Source organism: Aptenodytes patagonicus, chromosome 15 (assembly GCF_965638725.1).
Source record: "Aptenodytes patagonicus chromosome 15, bAptPat1.pri.cur, whole genome shotgun sequence".
NCBI lineage: Eukaryota > Metazoa > Chordata > Aves > Sphenisciformes > Spheniscidae > Aptenodytes > Aptenodytes patagonicus.
Genome location: NC_134963.1, coordinates 10,971,891 through 10,994,350, shown reverse-complemented (window position 1 = coordinate 10,994,350; position 22,460 = coordinate 10,971,891). Strand labels below are relative to the sequence as shown.

The window sequence follows — 22,460 nt, the reverse complement described above, 5'->3', positions numbered from 1 at the left end:
TTTTGCAGATCTAAATCAAAACAGTTCAACAATTGTTCAGAACAAAAATTAAGAGATTGGAAGGGGAAGAAATTTTGCTTACATTTCTAACTACGTTTTAGTTGAACAAGCACTGTCACTGCAGCCTGCATAACACAGCCCTGCTAACTCACAGAAAAAGCTTTGTGCCATGAGTACAAGTTTTGCTGTTCCTGTTGGGCACACAGAAAAAACGGAGAGGACAAACGCAGTCAAGTTTAAGTCTGAAAGAAATATGAGCTTGCCCATTATTCACAGAGGCTGGAAGGAATTCAGTTACGTTGTCCATACTCTCCTGTGTACATCCATGGAGATTACTCTGCAGCATTTATCCACAGGATCTAAGCAATGCTTTCTTTGCACGTGGTGTCTCACTAGGGGAAGCCAAGCACACAAGCAGAGCAGAAAGCTCCTTTTTTGTCCCACTCAGTGCATCCATCATTTGGACCAAGTAAAAGGAAGCAAAAAGCCAAGTACTGCAAATGGAACGTAAGCCGAGGAGCTGAGACCGCACAAAAGTGAGAGCTGGCACCAGCTGAGACAGGAACAGGCTAGAACATACACATGCCGAGCAGCACTGCATGGGGGAACAAACATGATGCCAAATGGAAAACTGTGTACCGAGGAGCTAGAAGAGAAACTGCAATCTTCCACACACGCCAAGGTCTGCTTTGCACCAAAAAAAGGCCAGGCAGACAGAAGACACTGACTGTAATATAGAGAGGTCCTTGTAGGGTCAGGACTCAAAGGGGTGAATATTGGATTTTGGGGAGCTGAACTAGTTTCCAGAGTTAATGTGTCACAGATGACAAGTCACTCAAGCCAAACCCTTCACAAGGATGAATGTACTATGTCAAATCATGTCAAAATTAAACTGTTTGTGAAGCAACCAGGTCTTGTCATATCTTATTTGTTCCAAGATTTGAGTTGATCCTGTTTAAACACAGAGATTCTCAAAGTTTACATAAAAATCTGCCTTGTCCCCTAAGCTTCAAATTTTCTGTCCAGCATATTACCTACTAAAAGCTTGGAAAGCTTTTAATTCCACCTGGTAATTTGAGAGGTGAGAGAACTTCAGGATTAAATCCAGTTTTGTGCCTAAAGATTTGGAAATACAGTTCAGAAGTCCCCAGAGAAGAGTGATTCTTCTGAGATCAAGCAGCTCCATGCTTTGCGTTATCAACTGTATTATGCTAGGAAATAGATGCCAACCAAGAACAGCATCCTGCTGTGCTGAGCACTATTCAAAGTAATAGACTGACAGTAAAGAGCTTATAATTTAAACAGCACCAAGTAGGTTAAAAAGGATGCATCATATAGGAGTTCAGCAAGGGCTCAGAAAAGGCGTGGAAATGATGGGAGATTTTTATCATTATTACCTAAGTTTAAAAAAGGAGATGTACTAAAAAGTGCACAAATGTCAACAGTCACTTCAACCAAACACAATATCCTTGGCAAAACAAAATACAAAGCTGTTTATGATCACTGCAAAACAGTGTGCTGCAGCTGCTGCTTTATCAGCAACTGGCCATACCTTCAGCTGGCTCCACAAAGGAGACTTTGCAGGCTCAAAGATGATATAGTGTGTATGTGCTGGGGCAAGTGATCTCCAAATCTGCACACTTCTTCCTGATACAGTATCTGGGGAAGTCCTTAAGAACAGCATACAAGATCACATTGCTCAAGATCAGCATTTACAGTTAGCTTCCTAGCAAGATCGTTTCTGTATGAAATTAGGCTCCCAATCTCAACATAAAAACATGTAAAATCATACTGTTTGCCATGGAACTGCAGGGCAGCTCATACTACTGCTAGCCACTGCTTGCAACTGCTGCCCCAGGACCACTACCACCAGGATGGCCAGCCGCCCAGTGCTGATTGTGGCCTCAGGCTTGGGGGCCGGGGAGGCGGGGGAACCCTAAGCATTCACCTCGCTGAAACTTTCCAGTGTTCTTGTTTCTGAACAAGCAGGTCTAGAAAACAGTACTGAGATATACCTTATAAAGGAAGAATGTGGCATTAGGCAAGGGTGTGCACACCCTTGCGCACAAGGTGAGCTGAAGGTTTTCAAATTCAGATGCTAAGATAAGCCCAAGAACAGCTGACGGCACAATCTGATCACTTATTCCTGGGAAGAATTCCATTTTTTTTTTTAAATAAATAAATTAATGAAGGAAACAGAATGATCACCAATATAATTGCAAGCTGAAAAACTGGTATGGATAGGATTTATGAAAGGCACTGGAATTTAAGACATCCGTTCTCTGTTCATACGTAACAGAAACAAACATCAAGCCTGTAGCATAAGAAAAAAACCACATGTAAACAGCCAGCGCTATACTAAACCCTGCTCCACTCGTACTGCTGAAAATGAGTTTTGACCAGAAGGCCTGCAAAGAATGTAGCATATTTGGAGAAGCTGATCTGATATTCTGGTAGAAGCAAAGCTGGAAATCCAATGAGCAGTAAAAGGCAAACTGCAGAGCCCTTCCTTCTTAGGGGTTTAAATACAAACCTTTTATAAAGGTGGAAAAGTTATGTTACTACTTTGACTCCTCGTATAGAAACGTAAGAGGAAGTGAGTAGAAATAATAAATTCCCATTTATAAAAGTCCCTATTTAATGTATTAATGCCCGTTTCTACCATTCCACAGAATACACCACGTTGTGATAAACTATTTTTAGGATCAATTACTGTCGATACGGAACAGTACACAAATTTCATGAGTCTTCACTGCTTAAGTAGAAGAGAGTTGCAGGCATATGCTACATAAACCCTCCCAGTAATTTTTAGTACGCTCACAAGAGCAAGCAGCCATTGGTTTTAGTCTACCAGAGAGATGAGTTGAGGGTAATCACTGCTGCAAGTTCCACTAACATTTGCGTGCCTAGTGGGAAGGGCAGGGGGAAGAGCACTTTACACATCACAAGTTTGGGACTGAAAGGAATTCCATGTTTTAAAGGAAAATGGTCATTCTGAAAAGAAACAGTAAGAATAAAAACAGCTATGATTACTATCTTCAGAGAAATACATGGTCTAGCAAAAATAAACATTTCATACACTTATTCAGATTGTCAATGAATTAATGTCTTACCTAATTGTGTTCTGAAAAAAATGCCTGAAGAAATTATTCTAACAAAAACGTCTTAGGGTTTGGGGTGTTTCTTGTACTTCAGACAACACATGATTACCAAACTAATTTATTAATTAATGATCCTCTTATTTTAATAGGAGCTTTGTTACTAACATGAATGAAATAGGCCTAAAAAAGGTGAACTAAACCAACAGTGCCAAATAACTTACAATGGCTTTGTATTAAACCTTTGAAAATACCAACATGACTAAGTAGTCATTGAAACACACCTTCATCACCACCACAAAACCCTAATTCACTGCCATTGATCTTTTCCAAGTTACTCACGTTGGAGTGTGCCATTAGTAGCTCAAAGGCTGAAAAGTAACAAGCTTCTCAACCAGATTCAGAGCCCTTTCTTGCAAGCTTTCTTTTCATGCTTCAGAGAGATTTCATACCTTTTAATTTAAAGATATTTTAATTCTCCAAGTTTCACAAGTCCAGGTGGCTTCACTAACTAGTTCTTTTAGCATTCAGTCTGCTTTTATTGAAATTAAGAACCTTAATTAAAAAGTATTTAAATTTAGCTGAATCATCTCATGATTGCTCATCTAAATCCAAAGGTATTTTCTAAGTTTAAAGCTGCATCATTTCTTGTTAATTCAGTGGCCAAAGAATAAAGTTATCACTCCAAAGTATGACTATGTGCTACTATTATTAGTAGCATTAGCTCCCCGGTCAACGTCCCAGGACTTAGTCTCTCCTATGACTGGTCACATATGTATTGCTTTCACCAACATAAGAAAACTGTGCTCTTCCAAACTTATTCTGGCCTATAGATTTACATTCATTCATGCTATTCCTTTTTATACTCCAGCACACCATTCACATGCACTCCAGCACACCAACCTGTCCTTATTCTTGACAGTTCTGAATTACACGTGCCCTTCAACACCCATTTCAGGTCACAACGCTATCCCACCGATTTTTTGTTACAGGTATAATAGAGTTTTTACACCCTACACCAGTACTTCTTGTTCCTCTGGTTCGCTGGCTACACTCCTTGCATTACTGTGCAAATATCTCAGTTCTTTCATAAATGCCACACCCAGCTTTCTGGCTGTTCTACTGAGCACAGCCTTTTCACCAATTACTTATCCAATTACTCTTCTCATCAAGTGGAATACTTTTCTTCTCTATGCTGTCCATCATTTACCCCTCTAGTATTCTTTATGTATGTTATTCTCCTCTTCCTGCATACAGACATGGTAATGAATCAAGTCTCTCCCACACATCTCCTTTCATTTCTTAACCTAAAGTTGTTCTCATCATGTCAGGCCACACAGTCCAGTGAGACCTACACCCCAAGCACAAAAGCAGAGTCTATCTACTGAGAAATGTTACTTTCATGAAATCCTCTTCCTAGCCATATACCAAATATTCTTTGTAACTCCAGTCCTTGAGTCAACATCATTCTGTTGCATCCTCCATGCAACAACTTAAATTGCCGACTAATATGCCAGGCAACAAGAGAAGATAAAAATACAGTTTTCTACTCATGTGGATGTTCTAATGTGGATGTTCTAATATTCCCACAAGTGAAGCCTTCAGTGCTTTTTAAGTAAATCCAAACATTAAAGTGACTCTGCTTTCCCCTAGTCATTGACTTCCATTAATATCCAGAATTTTATTAGTTCTCTAGTTTTTCACATTTGGCCAAAGTTAGCTGAAAAAATGGTAACAGCACAACTATAAAAGCATCTTTCTTTAGGACATCCACATCGTAAAGAATATCCTTAGAATATCAATGGCACAGCTTAATTTTCAATGTCAGAAGAAACTACCAACAGTTTTTTCCCCTGTGCTGCAAATACATACACTCACACAGACTAGCCAAAAGCTTTCTAAAAAGAGCAATGAACACATTCTTTTAATTATTTGTGCGTAGCACGCACTGGGGAGATGGCTAACTATAGCACAGTTTCAAAGTTTGAGCGTTAGATTTACTTCTCTAATTCCACTAGAAAATATGAATATTTAGAAGAGCTTGTTGCTGTGAAATACCAATGTTACTATTTTGTAGCACCTTTCTAAAATAGCTCAAAACCCAGAATGATGACAGACTGAATGCTGTGATGACAATGCCGCAAAATTCATGTGATTCTCTCCCAAGCAAATTAAGTAGTTCAGTGGCAAAGAACTTCTTAAAACAGTTTTTGAATGTAATTTATTCACACTGTAGAGATAAGAGTTTTGAATTATGCCACAGTTGAATTCATGCCTTCAAGTTCCTGCTTCATTGTTCTTAGCAAAAAAAAAAAAAAAAAAAAAATTATTACAGGTCCCTTCACTTTGGGGGAAGTTGCACTGGCCTGTTTGTCAAGAACAAATGAAAATGTTCAAAATTGCAATTATATATTCAAAATAAAAAATTTTTGTTTTCTTGTTTTTTAAAGACAGCTCAGTATCCAGTAGCTTTAGCGGAGAACCACTGCTGGTGATAGGCTCCTGAAAGCATATTATCACAAGAGTTTATGAAGAGTAAATACACCAGCTTGTTTGGCAGAACAAAGTTCTCCGCTTAAGCACAAGAAGCATAATCAGAACAGGGAGCAATAAAACAAGCTCTCTACCTAAGTCCAACAATGCCACCCAGCATAGTTTGAGTGATATACTCATACAACCAAAACAGTAATTCTGAATTTAACCATGGGCCTATGTGTCATTTCGGTTTAACTGCAACATGATTTTTTCCTCGCCATGAAAGTCTCTTTTTAGATTACAAACTCTCCTCATCTCCAGGATACCTACTCAGACTGTAAGAATCAAAGGATAATTCAGACAAGCAAAAAACTGTTTGTAGCATTAGTTGCACAAAATTAAGAGACACCAACTCAAAGTTTGTTAATAATGGGTACGATTCTACCAAACAATCTCCACTTTCAAATAAAAATAAGCAAGCGATCTTAAAGAGTCAAAGTACTGCTGCAAAACAAGCTGACACTGGGATGAGCAGTCTTCTCAGCTTTACTTACCCGGACAGTCAACTTCATCACTCTCATCCTCACAGGTGGGCCATCCATCACACTGCCAATTTGAAGGGATGCACTGGATGGTACCACTCCGACACGCAAACTGCCCTGGGGTACAGCGGAGCTCTAGGAAAGAAGAAGAAAGTTGTGCTTTGTTTGAAGTGTTATTTATTCTTGCAAGTTTGTACACATTAATCACCCGTCATGTAACATATCACTGAAGCGTAATGGACAAAACCTCTGGATAACTCAGCCTGTTAAAAACTGCTTCATTTCAGACCGCTTCTGTGTTTTAAACTTCACGTTTGTGGTTTTAATACACAGGAGGGCCAGATTCCAGTGCTTGGGAAATAATTCTCTCAAACATCCATAGTAAAAAACTTCCTGATAAAGATACTATGTGAGCAGCTATCACCATACGTTACCCATTTACTTCTTGTGGGGCACTGAGGACGACTTGTTCACTTTTCTCAGAACCAAAGTTCAACAAAAACATGCTATGGTAGTTAAGTGCTAGATTACACAATAAATTGAGAATCCTATTTCCACTCCAATCACTATGTATGCCAGGACCTGCTAGACTTGCACAAACGTCCAGCCTGATTTAGAACCATTTCATAGAACTATTTGTAAAACAATTTCTATATCCATGAACCTGTTTTCACTTTCTAGCTTAAGCTCTTTTGTAGAATTTCTCCATACGAACACATCCTTTACAAGAAACTGTCAATATCTGCAAACATGTAGTTCCTGCTTCTGCAAGAGTACTGCCTACTTGCCATCATTATACTGTCAAACCTAATTAGCATTATAAAAAGTACAATTTTTTTCAAAGCTTTTTTATATCAATTCCATCTATCAAATGCCAGAACCTAATAATTCAGCTTCATTTTGTGTCCCTCAAAACATTTTGCGGGGGGGGGGAATCTGTCTACACAAGTGAACAATTCTAAGCTTGTTTACAGATGGCAGGTCTGCAAGTCGCCATTAGCATCCATAGGCTCACTTTCACACCAGACCATCACCGTCCATCTTTCTTCTGGGTGGTGGCTGTCAATTTTCCAACCAGTGTTTTTGAACAATTTAGCACGTTTTCCTCTCAGGGAGCTACAATAATCCCAGATAAGCTATGTCTAGAGAACAAGCACCTTTAAAACACTTGGGTTTGGTTTGTTGGTTTTTTTTAAAGTAAAACACACTCATCCCTGATTTTGAAAGAATCAAGCAGGTGACTGTTTTGCAGGGAGAAACCTCTAAAAGAAAATTTAAAATACAGGTATGTATTCTCCCATCCACAGTTTACAACCTAAGAAAAGAGCTGTAATTACAGTTGTTACCTTCTTGAAACACGTCTAAGTAAATCAAGACAGAGGTCACATTTAAGTTTTCAGACAACATGACCAGGCATAATAAAACCAGTCATCATGCACTCTCAATAAAAGCTGTGCCCCTACACCTAGTAATTGGTATAGGATATTGATAACAGGCTTCTAATTTTATGTTAGACTAAAATCCAGTTCTAGTACTGGTTCCTCTTCAAATCACAGACCTGCTTTTCTAGAAAAACAGAAGTGGGCACATCCTCTTAGCAACCACCTACTCAGAGCAAACATTCAGGTCACAAAATGGCTAAGAACTCACACAGACCTGACAGACTACTGACGGCAACAACAGACCTTACAGCAAGACAAGAGTACTTTCACCCATTTAGAGTTTTACTCAGTCCAAACAGCTAACAGTGAATGAGTACAGTGGAAATGTAAAAAAAAAAAAAAAAAAATCAGTCTACCAGCTCAGGTCATAATTATTTCCCCCCACCCAGAACAAAAACTGAAGTAATTTATGTAGCCCAAAGAGGGAAAGGGGGAATAAAACCTTTTATTCCCCCTGATTAGGGAAATAAAAGGTTAAGCTTCACTTGCCCAATGTAGCAAGTGAGAAAATTTAAAAATCTATCTTTAAGTTGGGACGGGACGGGGGACGGGGGGGACGGGACGGGGACACGACCAAAACAAACAAACACAAAACCTCAAGCTGAAGTTAAAACTATTCAAATTTCAAGTTCACAGGAAAGCGTCAACTCTTCAGTAAATCATTGCAGCTTCTTTCACCACTTTTGCGCAATGTCAGAACTTTCTAAGAAACCTTCCACTGCGCGCTACTATCGCGGTTTCAAGTACAGAATTTACACTGGAGCCTGTAGTAGATATTTTAACACGTGAAAGGTTATCCTCACCCCAGCTCCAGGTTTCCACTGCATCCACCTGCAGTTATGGCAAAATTCAATTCAAAATTTGATACTTTAAATAAACTCTTAATTTTTTTACTGCTTGATTTTAATGGAAGTCACACACACACCCTGTGAAGAAAGCTATTCTGCAGCCCTCTAGTTTCGCAGGCAGCATCCACTACAAGCCAATGTACACATGGGAAAAACAGTAAAGAATACTTTTGTCTCTCTACAATTTCATACAGCTATTACTATTTTATGTACAATTACATATGACTGGTTCAGATAAAAGGATGACTCCATCCCAATATTATGGGCATTAAAAAAAAATGCCAGTTACATGCCGTAATGTCATTACTTCCTGTATGACACTCCTCTCTGAAGAATGTGGATACATGGAAGAGTACAAAACATTTCTATTAAAACACCACTCAAACCAGCTGAACAATTGTTCCCAATGGAAACCATGCTATGTCAGATGCACTAATTATTTCAGACCAAGGAACACGAACTGCTACGCAATTCTATTGCAGAGGGGAAAAAAGTGACACTAAAAGAAATACTGTGAAATGAAAATCTCCATATTCTGCAAACACTGCCAATAACACCTCCTGAGCCATCCTAACCCAGGGCCCGTATCCCCACGTGTTATTGAACTACCTAAATCATTGTGCAGTTTCTGGAAGAATTTCATCTGAATTGTTTTGCTTCTACATGCTGTCTATTGTGGTTTAGCACAAAGAGAAACAAGATACAATCATCTGAGAAAATCTAACCGCCTCTCTCACTTGTGCTCAGGGTAGGTTTGGACATAGCTGATGGCCTCCTTGAGGACTGATGCTTAAGATCAGCTCTTTCAGACACCCCTTGCCATTGATGGAGTACAGATTTCCACTCAGGCCCCAACATACGCATACCGGTGGGCTGTCATCCGGACAAGATACGGCAGTGGGCAGGCAGCTCAGCAGCACAGCCTGGAGCGCGCAAGGGCCGCCTGCCGACACCATGCCCTCAGCCCCATGAGCCGTGCACAGCCCTGCCCACCGGGCTCAAGACTCCCACAGCACAGCACATCAGCTAGCCAGGGCAGGAGCCTTCAGAGGTAAGATAGAGACATAAAGATAGATGGAAGCCTATAATGAACCTGTGAGATACTCGGCCAAGGAACAGAGAAATTTGGGAGAGGTGAGGATGCACAGGATAGGTGCTAGTCTCCACAATCCTGTCAAGCATTTCATTTCAGTAGCCTATTTTTAAGTCAAAACAGCATTAAAATGAAAACATTTCAAGCCTGTCTCTTTACTGCAGAAAAGGCAAGTCACGCCACCAGCAGCAGAACAGGATTCATGAAGTATGAGCAGTAGGGAACACCAGTACAACACAATGTAACCATCCATCTTTCCTGAAATGCAAGTAATCACTGAACACATGGTCAGACTTTGTACTTTCCAGGAGTGTAGTAAATAAAAACTGTTTCTTCACCCATATAAGATTTCCAGTTCTTCAAAAGAACAGCAAAGTTTCAAAAATACCAGTCCCACTTCTGTCCCTAAAGTCAGATATCCCACACTGTTCATAGCTATTGATGGTAACTCACAGCAAGGAAGGATGAGCATGAAAGTATCTTAAACCATTACCTCCCAGCAGCACTAAAGCCACGTATTTTCCACCAGCTGTTAAAGCAGAAACATTTTGTATTCTCAATATTGTTTGAAAATACGTAATGGCACAAGTTCAGCTACAAGCAAGCAGCTGTTGCAGCAGAGGCACCGATACGACATTAGCTAACGGCATCAACAACTGCCTAGAAGCGAAAAAATGGAAATGCAACCACCTCCAGCATTCACGTACAATGTGACAAGTTACATTAGCAGTATTATGATTCACATATGAAATTCTAACACAAAAGGCTTCTTTTTCTTTTAAGGATCAGATGCAGTCTTTGCTATGCTACAGAACAAAATTTAGTAGACTGAAATCTCATTTTAGAGCAATTAAATTCATCTGGCATTTGCTGGGAAGAAGGGAGGCATGTAAAACACTGAAATAGCAGCAATTGCAGTTCTTGCACTGTACATGATATAAACTTACAAAACATCACGAAGTTCAAGCAGTGTGAGAACATAAAAACACTTCAAGCAGCAAGGTGTCATTATACAGTCTCTTCACTTTATTGTCTCAAAGCACTTCTAGAATGTTAACCCTCAACAATCTCGCTAACCACTGCATCCTTCTGCCAGTGGTTACAACAAAGTACAGAAAAATTACATAGCTTGCCAAAGGCTACAGATAAGATGAGCCTATGAGCAGAAGTCAGCTGTCCTGACTGCGCTTCCACGCTTTCACACCACCACCGTGTTTCTTCCCGAAAACCCAAGCAACCTGCCAGTTCACCAGCACACTCCTACCTGAACGAACATTTGTCTTTCAGAAATATCAACAATTAATAACAATGCATTCTCTGGTAACACGTCACCTGTTATCTCTAGCAACAGTTTATTAAGAGCTACAAATTGGCCAGATGGAGCAAGAAACTCCTTAACTTCATATAAAAAGAGAAGAAAAATTGAAATCAGGTTCAGACCATGTAGACCTTGTTCTACAAGCTTAATATATAACCCAAGATAAAACTTACTGTCAAGTGAAGGCCAAAAAACCCAATACCAATTTGTTGGGACACAGTATTAGATAATGTAACCTGCCCACGAGTCACTCACCTGAAAGAAGTCTTGCCAAAGCTAGTCGTGGACCTGTAATTTGAAATTTAAAAGAAAACTTACAAAACAGTTGGAAACTTAATTAATCAAACACCACAAATAACAGGCAAGATTATAAATAAATTTAAACAGTGCCACACAAACAAGAAGTCTTCATCTCCTTCAGCTGCCAAATATTATTTTTCTAAGTTAGTCAGTGACAAAACAGACAAGATTTTTGACTAACAGAAAAATCTAGGTTTCATACAGGAAAAAACTAAGTTTTCAAGGTGGTTGCTTACACTCTTACAGAAAGCTTTTTGTTCCAAAGATTTTTCCAATTACATGTTAAATGCCAGGTGCTTCCCAGCACTCATCACGTATTTCAACACAGGGCTCAACTAGCTTTTTAAATTTTCTTTACAGCACGCTAATTTCCAGATTTTCTGCTAAGTACTCAAAATAGACATTTACAACAAGCATTATCCACAGGAAGGACTTCGTGACAGATGAATAAAATACACACCCACCCACCCTGCTTTAATTTCCAGCCAGCTTCACATGTTTCATAAAACAAACACCTTTTTGCCATTATAAAATGATCCAGGAAGCCCTTTCAGGTTTAATCATCTCGTATAATCTTTCCGTGTAATTGAGAATGTTTTCCTTCTGGAGCCCAAGTGCTGGGAAGTCACAGTGCATCCTTCCTGCAGCAGATGTGCACTTGGTCAGCATGCTGCCCTGGGCGTTACACTACCTGCAACCTGTATTTTCTGCTTCATTTTAAGTCTTTCAGACATGCATTTGGACTAGGACACCTCCTACTTGCATTCAGACTGGAACTAATTTCTTATTCATTTTCCCCTTTGTTATGCAAGAGATAAGGGATAATTAGTTACTCAATAATTGTTTTATTTGAAAGAAAGGCAGTGAGGATCTATATCCAGTATCTGAGACTACTTTTCAACACATTAAATCTCATTTTAGAGCTTCCAATATCAAACCAAGACTGTAATAGGCACACGAGAAAGTGTTGATTCGGTACAAGTTCATCTTGCTAGTTCAGTTTTCTGAATGAATTTGATGAGTTGGCTTTGAAACAACAAGCTTCAGATCAAATGAAGCTATTGTCTGTCCACATTAATTTTAAGTCAGATCAGCTACAGTTTGTCCCCCTGCAACCAGAAAGATTGCATGCTCCAACTAATTCAGCAGAAATATAGTTGTACAGATCCAGCATCAATTAATGTGGAATTGGGGTCTCATAATAGTTGTCTGCCAATGAAGCTAGAACATCTACTAATGTGTTTAATTTATTTTTTTAAATATTAGCTCTAATAGAAGACATTTTCTGATATGCTGGGATTACACACGTCTCCTCACAGGCAGAACAGCTAGTTTCAGCCCTGTGCTACCAGCAGCTGCCCTGCGAACAGAGCTGGGACCTTCACCTCCATACTGTAAGAAAAGCTTTGATTACTGACCAGTCACAGCTCTGACCCACGAAGAGCTGTACCAGGTCACACCACCACAGGGGTAAGAGAAGCAGCAGGGGTGGAAATAGCTCTCGTGAATGGGCAAAAACCAGCAAGCTATAAAAATTTCTGCCAAGTGACAGAAGCCAACTGCCCATGAACCTCAGAAAAGCACCTCTCTAGTCTACAAGCACTATTTACCCATCAAAACACTTCTGCAAAGATAAGCTGGTGCGTGAATGAGAATGCTTTGATACTGTCTTCACAGGATTATTTATCCTCCCTCAATTCAAGACAGAGATACAAAAGGAATTCAGCCCAAAAAAATGCTACATCCAATAAAAATGCCAGAGGCCCTGTCTCAGGTACACATAATAGACACCTCCTGTAAAACATTAGGTGAACACAAAGTTTTCAAAATCTAAATTTCAGCCGTGTATTTCCAAGACACTGAAGTTTACCACTACAGGAACCAGTGGAAAAAGGAAGACTAGAAAGCCCAATCTCTTCTAAGGTAGAAATGTATCCCTGACAGACAGAAGATTCCCCTTACTAATAAACCATGTGTTCCTAACTCTGATACATAAACCACTAGTGCTACAAAAAACTCAATGCCTTGTCAATTCACAGTTTAAGAGGTGGGTAAATGCATGAAACAATACAGATGAGGAGCCAGAGCTCTAAACTAAAGCCTCTAAAATATAAGTCTCAATTCAGGAGCATGCTTTGATACATAGAGTAAACTCAGTGACTGCAATCACTGATTATGAAAGTTCGGGTTCTTCTAGTTGCAATGATTTAATTTCTCTTTATTAAAGAGATTCACCAGTAGTAAATTCTGATACATTAAGATATTCTTTTGGTAACTAAGACTATGGATGCATGTTAGGTTTTAGCATTTACATAGCTAGTATAGATTTGAATCTATTTTAGCTTTTAATACAAGGAAATGCCACTTTTCATTTGCCACACTAATTCTTTGTTCTTGTCTGCTGAGCTTCATTTGTATGGAAATTGAAATTTGATTAAATGCACAAACCCAGCATTTAATGTTATTTCAATTATAAGCTATTACTCTAACTGAAATGTATGTATTGGAAAAGATAAGCTTGAAGTACATGGTTTGGCTTTGTGCGTAAGCTTTTAACGAACAATGGCAGTTTTGTGTGTACCTCACGTGTACTTCGCTTATTTTGGTCATATTTCTCAAGACTGGATCTGGTAGATCCTCTGGCATCATTTTTATTTACAGACTGAAGGAAAACAGAAGACAAAAAAAACTTCCTGCTTTCTCAGTGTAAGTCACTCATTGTCCCAAACCAGATGAACCAACCTGTAAGAAAATATTCTGTTCAGATTTCAAGAGGCAATTACAGCTATCAAAAGCCGATTAAGCATTAACAAAAACTCTTAACTACAGGTGCTTAGGCCAGTAACTCTTCTTATTCAGATTTTAACTTGTCCAACAGGTCTTTCTTATATTTTATAATACTGAACTTACATACTTAAGACCTGTATGTACATGTTACACTATCCTTTCATATTTTAACACATTTAAGTTTACTAAAATTGAATTTTTTTTTTTTCTTAAATCACCATTTCTATATATCCTGCCCCATGCTAAACTATACAAGCATGATCAGATCCTAGCATCTTCAGCCAGAAGCCTAACCCCCTAACTCCTTAGCTCCTGGAGATTTTACTCTGTATCAGTGCTCAATAAATGCCTGCAAACAAGCATCAGAAACAAAACAACAACAAAAGAAACACCACACCCTAACCATCAAACACACATGCAGCTCCATATCTAATATTTACGCTCAAGAGGAAGCATAGCGTAACCAATATTTCTCTAGACTCGTATTTACTGAAGTAACAGAAACTTTGAAATATTCTTAATATTCCAAATACAACAATACCACAATGGTTCTCTGATTTTAATCCTCAGGAGACACGTGAAAAAAACTGTCCATAAGCTAGTCCTCTGCACTTGAAAAGCAGGTTTCATAACTTGGGTTTCTCTCGAGTCCACTGCTGAAGTTCACCGGAGCAGGTACCATACCTCACACAGAATTGCTGACAGTCTGCCAGCTTGTAAACAGCAGGGCAGTCCTGCCCAGCCTCTGCTCCTGGTGGCCAGAAGCCTGTTGCTGAACAAAGGGTTTTCAGTGACAGATAAGCTGACTACAAACTTGAGGATGTTCTGACACAGTCTTTGAACAGGTTTTCTTGTTTTTAACTTGTCTCTGAGGTATCACTGATCCCACGCAAAGGCTCTGCTCTCAGGCAAGTGAAGCCATACCTAAGTGGTATTTCCCCTCAGCTCCAGATCGCGGAGAAGTTTTCGCTATCCATTCATCTCCCAGCAGGTTTCTTTATGTCACTTGGTGAATCTTACTTCCATTACATGTTTTCAGATTTATCCTTACCCCACCCACTGCTGCATTCAATGTAGCAGAGTGAGCACATACAGTACTTTAAAACAAAGCCGCAGTAGGAGAAAAACAGACTATGATAACACCACCTTATTTTCAGAGAAGAAAACTGTTTGTCAAGCTCACAAGTCACCATCAGACAATTATCCATTCCATAGATTAAGTTTATTAAAGTTCCCCAATAAAATTAGTTCTGTTTACTGTTCTTCAAATTAAAAGCCTACAGAAGAACACAGCGCTCTGTTTTCACGTTCAGCTCCACATTAGATACAATGCTCAGCCGTTCACCTGTGCTACTGAAAATGTGCCTAAGCATGATACTTAGGTCAGGTAGCTTTCATTGGTCATGGCCTGAGCGTGCACAGGAGGCTATGAAAGCACAACGGCACAGAGCCCAGGAAACCAAAAGGGCCCTGTGCTATGTACAGAGCCAAACGCAACCCATACCTATTCTCAAACTTAATTCCAGATCCTGAAAATTAGAGATTCTGGAGTTATAATCCCATTTGGTAGGAACACATCAGTTCAAAAAATAAATAAATAATACATATTAGAGTTGTTGGTATTTTCTGCAAGACCTCAGCATGCAGTTTCATGAAGTAATTAAAATTGTGACAGCACTCCAGTTGAAAACTGTAAATCCTTAATGAATAACTCTAATGAACACTCTGTATTACCTAGTGTTCTGTCATAGTAAGTTATGCTAGATGAACCCAACATCCATCAAAAGATTTTACAGCGTGGTAAGGAACGCTGGCAGTCTCCTTCCCCTCATCGGTATTATACCTACACTCTGCACGAGCTTGGAACTGACCCAGTTTCTCCTTGCTCACAAGTGTCATTCACTGCAATTCATTGTCTGCTATTTGTCTGGAGGGCAAACTCAAGGCCAGTAAGGGGGGGCGGGGAGGGGGGGTCAAAACAAAAAAAAGCTAAGGCAGTGCAAGAGACCTGGCATTCAGCCAAAGCAACAACATCAGAGCTTCTTGCATGGGAACCCTGGTTATGACTTCCTAAGACTTAGAAAATACAGACTTTGTGCTTTATGAATGTGGACGCTTATTCCTAAAACTGAAACAGAAAAAAATATATTTCCCCAGTACTGCTAAAACCAAACAGAAAACAAAACTTGCTACTTGAACTAAGCCGAAAGAATACTGTGAATTAGGCAATGCAGCATTCCAGACTGAAAAAGTTTATTTTCATAGCAGTGAGGATACCAGCTAAGCAACAGGCTTGCATCTCCCCCCCCCCTAAAAAAATGTTATATTATGTTAGTAAGTAAATAGACAGAAGGGAAAAGCAAAATATAGCACTGACACAAAAAGCACTCAGAGCAAACAAAACCAAAGCCATGGGTACTCAAGAACCCTCTAATCAAAATTGAAGCCTACAGTTCCTCTACACTAACAACCTTGTTCAGGACTTCAGATGTTTTGTACAGTCTCAGGTGGGACTTAAGTGTTTTAGTACAACAGTGACAAGCGACCTAAACCTGTGCAGCACCAAATTTTTGACCCTTTCCCTAAAGAAAGCCCGAGCAGTAAGTGGCTCAGTGAAAGTGCCAATCACACCTCACAATTAAATTCACTAACCAATTTTAAGCAAGCTTAAGAAAGAAGTCAAGACCAGAAAAATACAGTGTGCAGTGCAAGTTTTAGAAAGCCTAGAGCCAGCATAGGGGAAGGAAACGATGACCACCTTGAACTTCAGAGGGCAGGAAACCCTCACGTGGTTTGCACTGTTCAGCAGTTGCCAGCCCACCAGCACATCTGCGTGTCGCGCTGTCACCGCGGTGGGGTGGCTTCCCAGCTGGCAGCAGAGGGAAGTGGTGAGCTGGGGTAACCGAACCCTTGCACGAGACCCTGCAGGACTCCCAGCTTCCTCGTGCCACAGGACGTATTGTGGACAGACAGAGGGGACATGGGGAAGACGCAGCCTTATTAAACCAGTGGTGTCAGGCAAGGGTGCTACAGCAGAGGAAGTATGGGGACATAGGAGACAAGCCCATTGGAGTCCAGGTTTCATTAAACCCCACTGCTTATGAAACATGCTCATGGGTGCTAAGAAATATAGCACTATTCCTCACACAGAATTTAAATACAGTCACTCACACAACATATTAATTCTCCCAACAAATGCAGCAACAGAGAAAAAGTCCATTAAGGACAACATCAGTAGTGAAATACTCAGCAAGTCATCAATTCTGTCCAGAAAAGAGCACCATCACAAACAGTACTTTCTCCCCTACAATCCATATACGCAGGTCGGGACAGATGGATTATCCCACATACACCACAAACACTTAAATTACATGGGTACCTCAGCTTAGCTACTTCCAGATTCCATCTTCAATCCTCTTCTCAAACCTTCACCTTCTTCTAAACACAGCTTTTACGACAAGATCCTCATACTCCATTGCATCTAAATACTCCAAAACATCATACTAATGTACACATACTGTTCTTGCTCATCTAAAGTTCTTCACAAAGCTGGGGTTATTCTGAACAAGGGTAAAGCATCTGGTTCTCAGCTCTGTCTTCACAAGTTTTCAGCATTACCTGCACCTCTCTCTTCCCAGGAGGCATCTGTACTGGTCCTTCACCAATACGATCTCCAGTACATTTCAGAGTCACCTCTGGGATGTTCAGAGCTACACAGTGGTGCCAGCAACCCTAGAAGGACCAGTCTGGTAATCAGAAGTATTTGAATACCAGGAACATTTCTTTTTTTTCCCATTTCTGACAGTCTCTGGAAAAGCTGCTTGTTGGAAAGCCTCTAAAAAGCGATCTAGAAAAACTACCGATAAAAGTAATCCAGAAAGTACTTCTGTATCTTAAGCTATTACCTGGTAGCTGCCTACCTCAAAATTACCCCCCAAAAAATCTAAGCATGTCAAATAGTTCCTCTCTTCTTCCAACCAACTGTATTCTCAGGATTATAAAAGTACACATCCTATCAGTCTGGACCAATACTTGTTCCTATGCAAAACAGTTTTCACTTAAGAAGGATCACCAGGGAAAGAAGCTGTATTCCCTTTGACCAAATAAACTGTAGGTGTTAAAAAAAAAAAAAAAGCACGGCTAAAAACCAACAAATACTCTACAGAGATCAGAGTTTTCCACAGAGGAAAGAAAAATTTAAATCCAAAGTTTTACATGAACTGTATTAATATTTTCTTTAGATCAGGTTTCAACAAGAAGAGAATTCAGATGAAACATGATAACAGCAATTCAAGAACTGTCAGTGCAATCAAGGCTAATTTGTAGCCACCATTAAATAGAAAGTAAGAATTGCCAGATTTCAACAGTATTAGTTAGCAAGCCCATTTACTTTCAAAAAGAGAACACATGTTCCTACTTTGCAGGAAAACAAAAAAGTTAATATCTTGTCTTTTTTTTTTTTTTAGTACAGGATTCAATAGTATTTAAGCATATCCTTAAACTTTCAGCACATGAGCAACCCAAACAAATCTAATGAAAATACACAATTTAATGCCAAGTATGTATTTAGAATACGTTGCTGAATTAAAACACGAGGAACTGCAATAGTCTTTAACGCCAAACAGATGACAAAATCCTACCTATGAAATCAGATATTTTTAACCACTCCACTCTCCAAAAACTAACGCCATTTCTTAATTTCAAAACCAAATTAACATGGAAGAAGCTCTCTACAGGGCCCTAAGGAAGGTCATGGTCTTAAACAAGAATCTAACAATTCAGGGAGACAGGAAACCTACACATGAGCACTATCCAAATGCAGGTCACACTAAAAAAACCTTCTGCTCCTGTTTCATTTTTTTCTTCACATCTTGTGCAAGACTTGATGAGCAAGCACCTAGAACACTTAAAAGCAAAAATTAGACATACAGAAATATTCTGACCTCACATACAGAAAACCTGTTTCATCCTTTGCACAGTAGCTGATGCAGTGGCTGTCGTGTACTGGAGCAAATGGCTCATGCTTTGAATAGCATTCCCCTGCTCAACTGAAGCCGAACATGGCAGGAATGCAGCCAATGTTAGTCACTGCTGCGTTTGTCCACATTGTACGAGATACTGTGCTTTCTTCTTCCATGGTAAAACAAATACCTGAACAGAAATTTCATATATCAAACCCCTAATTTTAATAGTTCTATCGGAAGTCAGCAAATAAAAGTCCAACCCATTTATAAAAAGCCACTTAACCCTTCAAGAGTAGTTTTCTCATTCCCCACACCTTCTAACAGCTCAAGTACTGCTGGCGCTCTTCAGCTCTTCAACCAGCTTCCATTATGGACGTGTGTCAGGTACTATACCGTGAAACTTGATCTTTGCCATGTTTTAGCTGTCACATCAATAGAAAAATTACATTCAACTCCATTATTGCTCAGAAAGACACAGATGAGCACTCATATACTATAGCGTCCTTGGACAATTACTCTCCAATCTGCTTACTACCAGAACGGGGGGGGGGGGGGGGGGGGAACGATACCTCTGATTAAGTCTTTGCACTTGGATCTCACTCCTGCAAGATCTTTCAGAAAGATTTTTCCAAGATCTCATTAATAGAGTACATTTATGTTACAGTATTTTAATCAGTAAAGAGTAATTTAAGCCTAACAAAAAATTTCACAAATTCAACAGAGAGAAAACACAAATGCAGTTTTGACCATCCCTACATTAAAAGAAGTTGTAACATGTTTTAGAAGTTTAGCATACACAAGGCAAAATGCTACCTGGGCACAAACTCAAACCAAGCAGATGTTAGAAGCAGTATTATTTGTTTTCTTTTAAAGTGTATAAAAGAGGACATGTTAGTTTTAAGTCAGAAGAAATCTTTTTATTTAAATTGCTAAAGAAATATTAGCACAAACGAAACATACAGATACTGAAGGATAACACTAACTCAGTTTTATGTAAAATTCTTCTCACTCATGCAAAGGCAATGCTTGGCACCTACCCTTGTATCACCCCATCTATCTTCCCACAGAGATCTGAGGGCAGAGCTGGGCTGGGAGAGCCACAGTCCGGGCTGGAGCTGACCTCCCTCCATACAGATCTAAGGGCTGCACTCACCCACTTCAAACCTCAGCTACTGTGGTTATTGCCCACTCTGCAATGCAGATTTGAGCGTCAAAACACAAACCAATGGAGGCTTCAGCATTTCAAAGTGACATCTGAAGCTCCCTCAAGAAAACACAGCTGCAGCCAGCCCAGAACACCCAGCATCATTCTACCCAGAAACAGCACTTAATCCCATTTTTCTATTAGCTTTCGTTCCCAAATAATTCCACTGGGTACCCCAAGTAACTGGTCTCAGAGTGGGAAAGGTATGAGGAAGCACAGCAGAGGAGGTATATGAAAGAGAAGACAACACAGGAAAAATGTTACACAAATGAAAATATGACAAAGAAACATCAGTAAGTTAAAGGACAAAAAGAGCAGGGAATGTCCCAAGAGCAGCCACCAAAAGCTAATTCTACATTTCCACCCACTGAGCTGGCTGACAATTGTCAAGCACTAATCAGAACAGAAGCTAAATATAATGGTCAGATCAATTTTAATTAACTAAGAAGTTGAATGTTATTTTGTTTAGCTATAGTTAATGAGGCAACTATAAATTTCCATTAAACTTAAAATTGTATTTCTAAATAATCTAAGTGGTAGGCAAATACCATTAAAATGCTGTTCATCAAACCCAGAATTAGCAGGCTGATCCTTTAATACAAAGACAAAATTAAAACTTTCACAGGAAACCACAAGATGCCAGAGGATTTCACAGTTTGGGGGATGCGGATTAAAGGTTAATCCTGAACTCACGTTTTCAAGCAACTCGGTTGCTAGAGTTCTGCTACAGCTAATCAATGACTTTAACAAACGATCTGTGGTTTCTCCTTGACTCAACAGGTTCTCTACAAAACCACCACTGGAAGTACAATGCAAAGGTGTGAGCCTGCCATGCAAAGATCTTGAATGGTACATAAACCCTTCCAGAGAGTGGAAAGCCAGGAAGAACAGGCACTGCCAGGCACCCACCGCACTTATCGCTGCTGAAAAACTGGTGGGTCCTGGCACCTGAACGGTCTTGAGAAACTGTCAATATGTTCTTTAAAACTGTAGCGTAAGAGGGACATGCACACAGCACTGTATTTAGACAGGAATAATAAGCTGCAACTGCAGAACAAGCAGCAGACTGGCAACTAGACTTACCAAAAGAATCTGGTGTTTGGAGTCTGTATCACAGGAAATCATTAAAAATGTGCTAGACAAATATCCTTCAGGAATTGCCTACGTTTACCAGATTTTGTTTTGGGACAGGAAGACGGATGACCCAATCCCTTAGTACCCCTTCTAGCCATAACTTTCTATGAGTCTACATAGAACAAAAAATTAGCAAGCCTTTTCCCATCACAGGTTAGCCCTTGAGATGACACAGGCAAAGATCAGCAGAGCCTCTCAACAAACCTGCCATTAGCCGTGATCTGTTTCTTTTCTATCTCAGGGACTTCCTTGTTCAGGCTATCAGTGCAAGAACCCCTCACACACTTATTTCATTTTAAAATACAAAACAAACTCGAGTGCCCATGTTAAGCCCTGAAGGGCAGGAGTGGCGATGCCACTGAGCTGGTTCCAGGTTCTGCTCTGGCCACGCTTCAGGTACCAGAAGTTCAATTTGGGGTACGCAGGCTCTGTGCGGTGCAACGCATGCGAGCGCAACAGGAAGTTCTGCTAATCACAAAAGAAGTTATTGATATGCATCCCATAGGATGAAACGAGACCTTATAAAAGTTGCAAGAAATCACCACGTAAAAACCCAGAGACCCAGGCATTACTCAAAGACGGACTGTAGCAGTAGTTACTACTCTTGCATTACAATTCAACATCAAAACCAGCCCTAACAAAGCTAATTCCAGGGGATGGAACAATTCATTGAAGTCTTGGCTGGTTTTCTGACATTCACTGGGGGATTTTACACCTTTCATACTTAGTATCTAAAATTCTTCTCTCTTCAAGCTAGCTGTGCCTTTCACCCTGACTACTGAGAAAGAAGCAGCACTTCCACAGCTGCCTCCTCCCGCTACAGAGAGAGGCTGCAGCAGTCCTCTCTTCTCCATCACTTCTGCTGTTCTGGCCTAATCGTCCTTTATTCCCAAACCTACTGTGGGGACATAGAAGTCGTGTGTTTGCAAACCCCCAAGTTCCCCTTCTGTTTTATTACTTCTCAGAACCAGAGCAATGCACGCAAACAGCCGTCTGCCTGCTGACTCCTTTCTTCTCCTTTACTTTGTAGCCATGGCTAGTAGCAAACCAACACGCACCTCAAAAATTTTGCCTTATAATTAACATTGGGAATTACCAGTCTTAAAGTATCAGACCTGCTAATAAGGTCTGATACCTTCTGCCTTGTCTCTCTGCTACGCTGAGAGCAGCTGCAAGAAAGCCTTTTCAAATCCATCAGCCTCGCTTCACATCAGGTAACAAGAGCAAACAGCAGAACACAGGAACCGAACACCAG

General features: G+C 40.0%; 1 protein-coding gene across 4 annotated transcripts in view; it reads right to left on the bottom strand.

Annotated features, from left to right (window-relative positions):
* Positions 1 to 22,460, bottom strand: part of DGCR2 (DiGeorge syndrome critical region gene 2) — a 50,378-nt gene that overhangs the window by 22,972 nt on the left and 4,946 nt on the right. For 2 of the 4 annotated variants that reach the window (XM_076352862.1, XM_076352863.1), the window contains exons 2-3: positions 11,072 to 11,104; positions 6,128 to 6,250 (exon numbers count right to left, since the gene is read on the bottom strand). In XM_076352862.1, the coding sequence (XP_076208977.1) occupies positions 6,128 to 6,250; positions 11,072 to 11,104 (156 nt within the window). The remainder of the gene's footprint in view (positions 1 to 6,127; positions 6,251 to 11,071; positions 11,105 to 22,460) is intronic. The other 2 variants (XM_076352864.1, XM_076352866.1) reach the window with 1 other exon arrangement.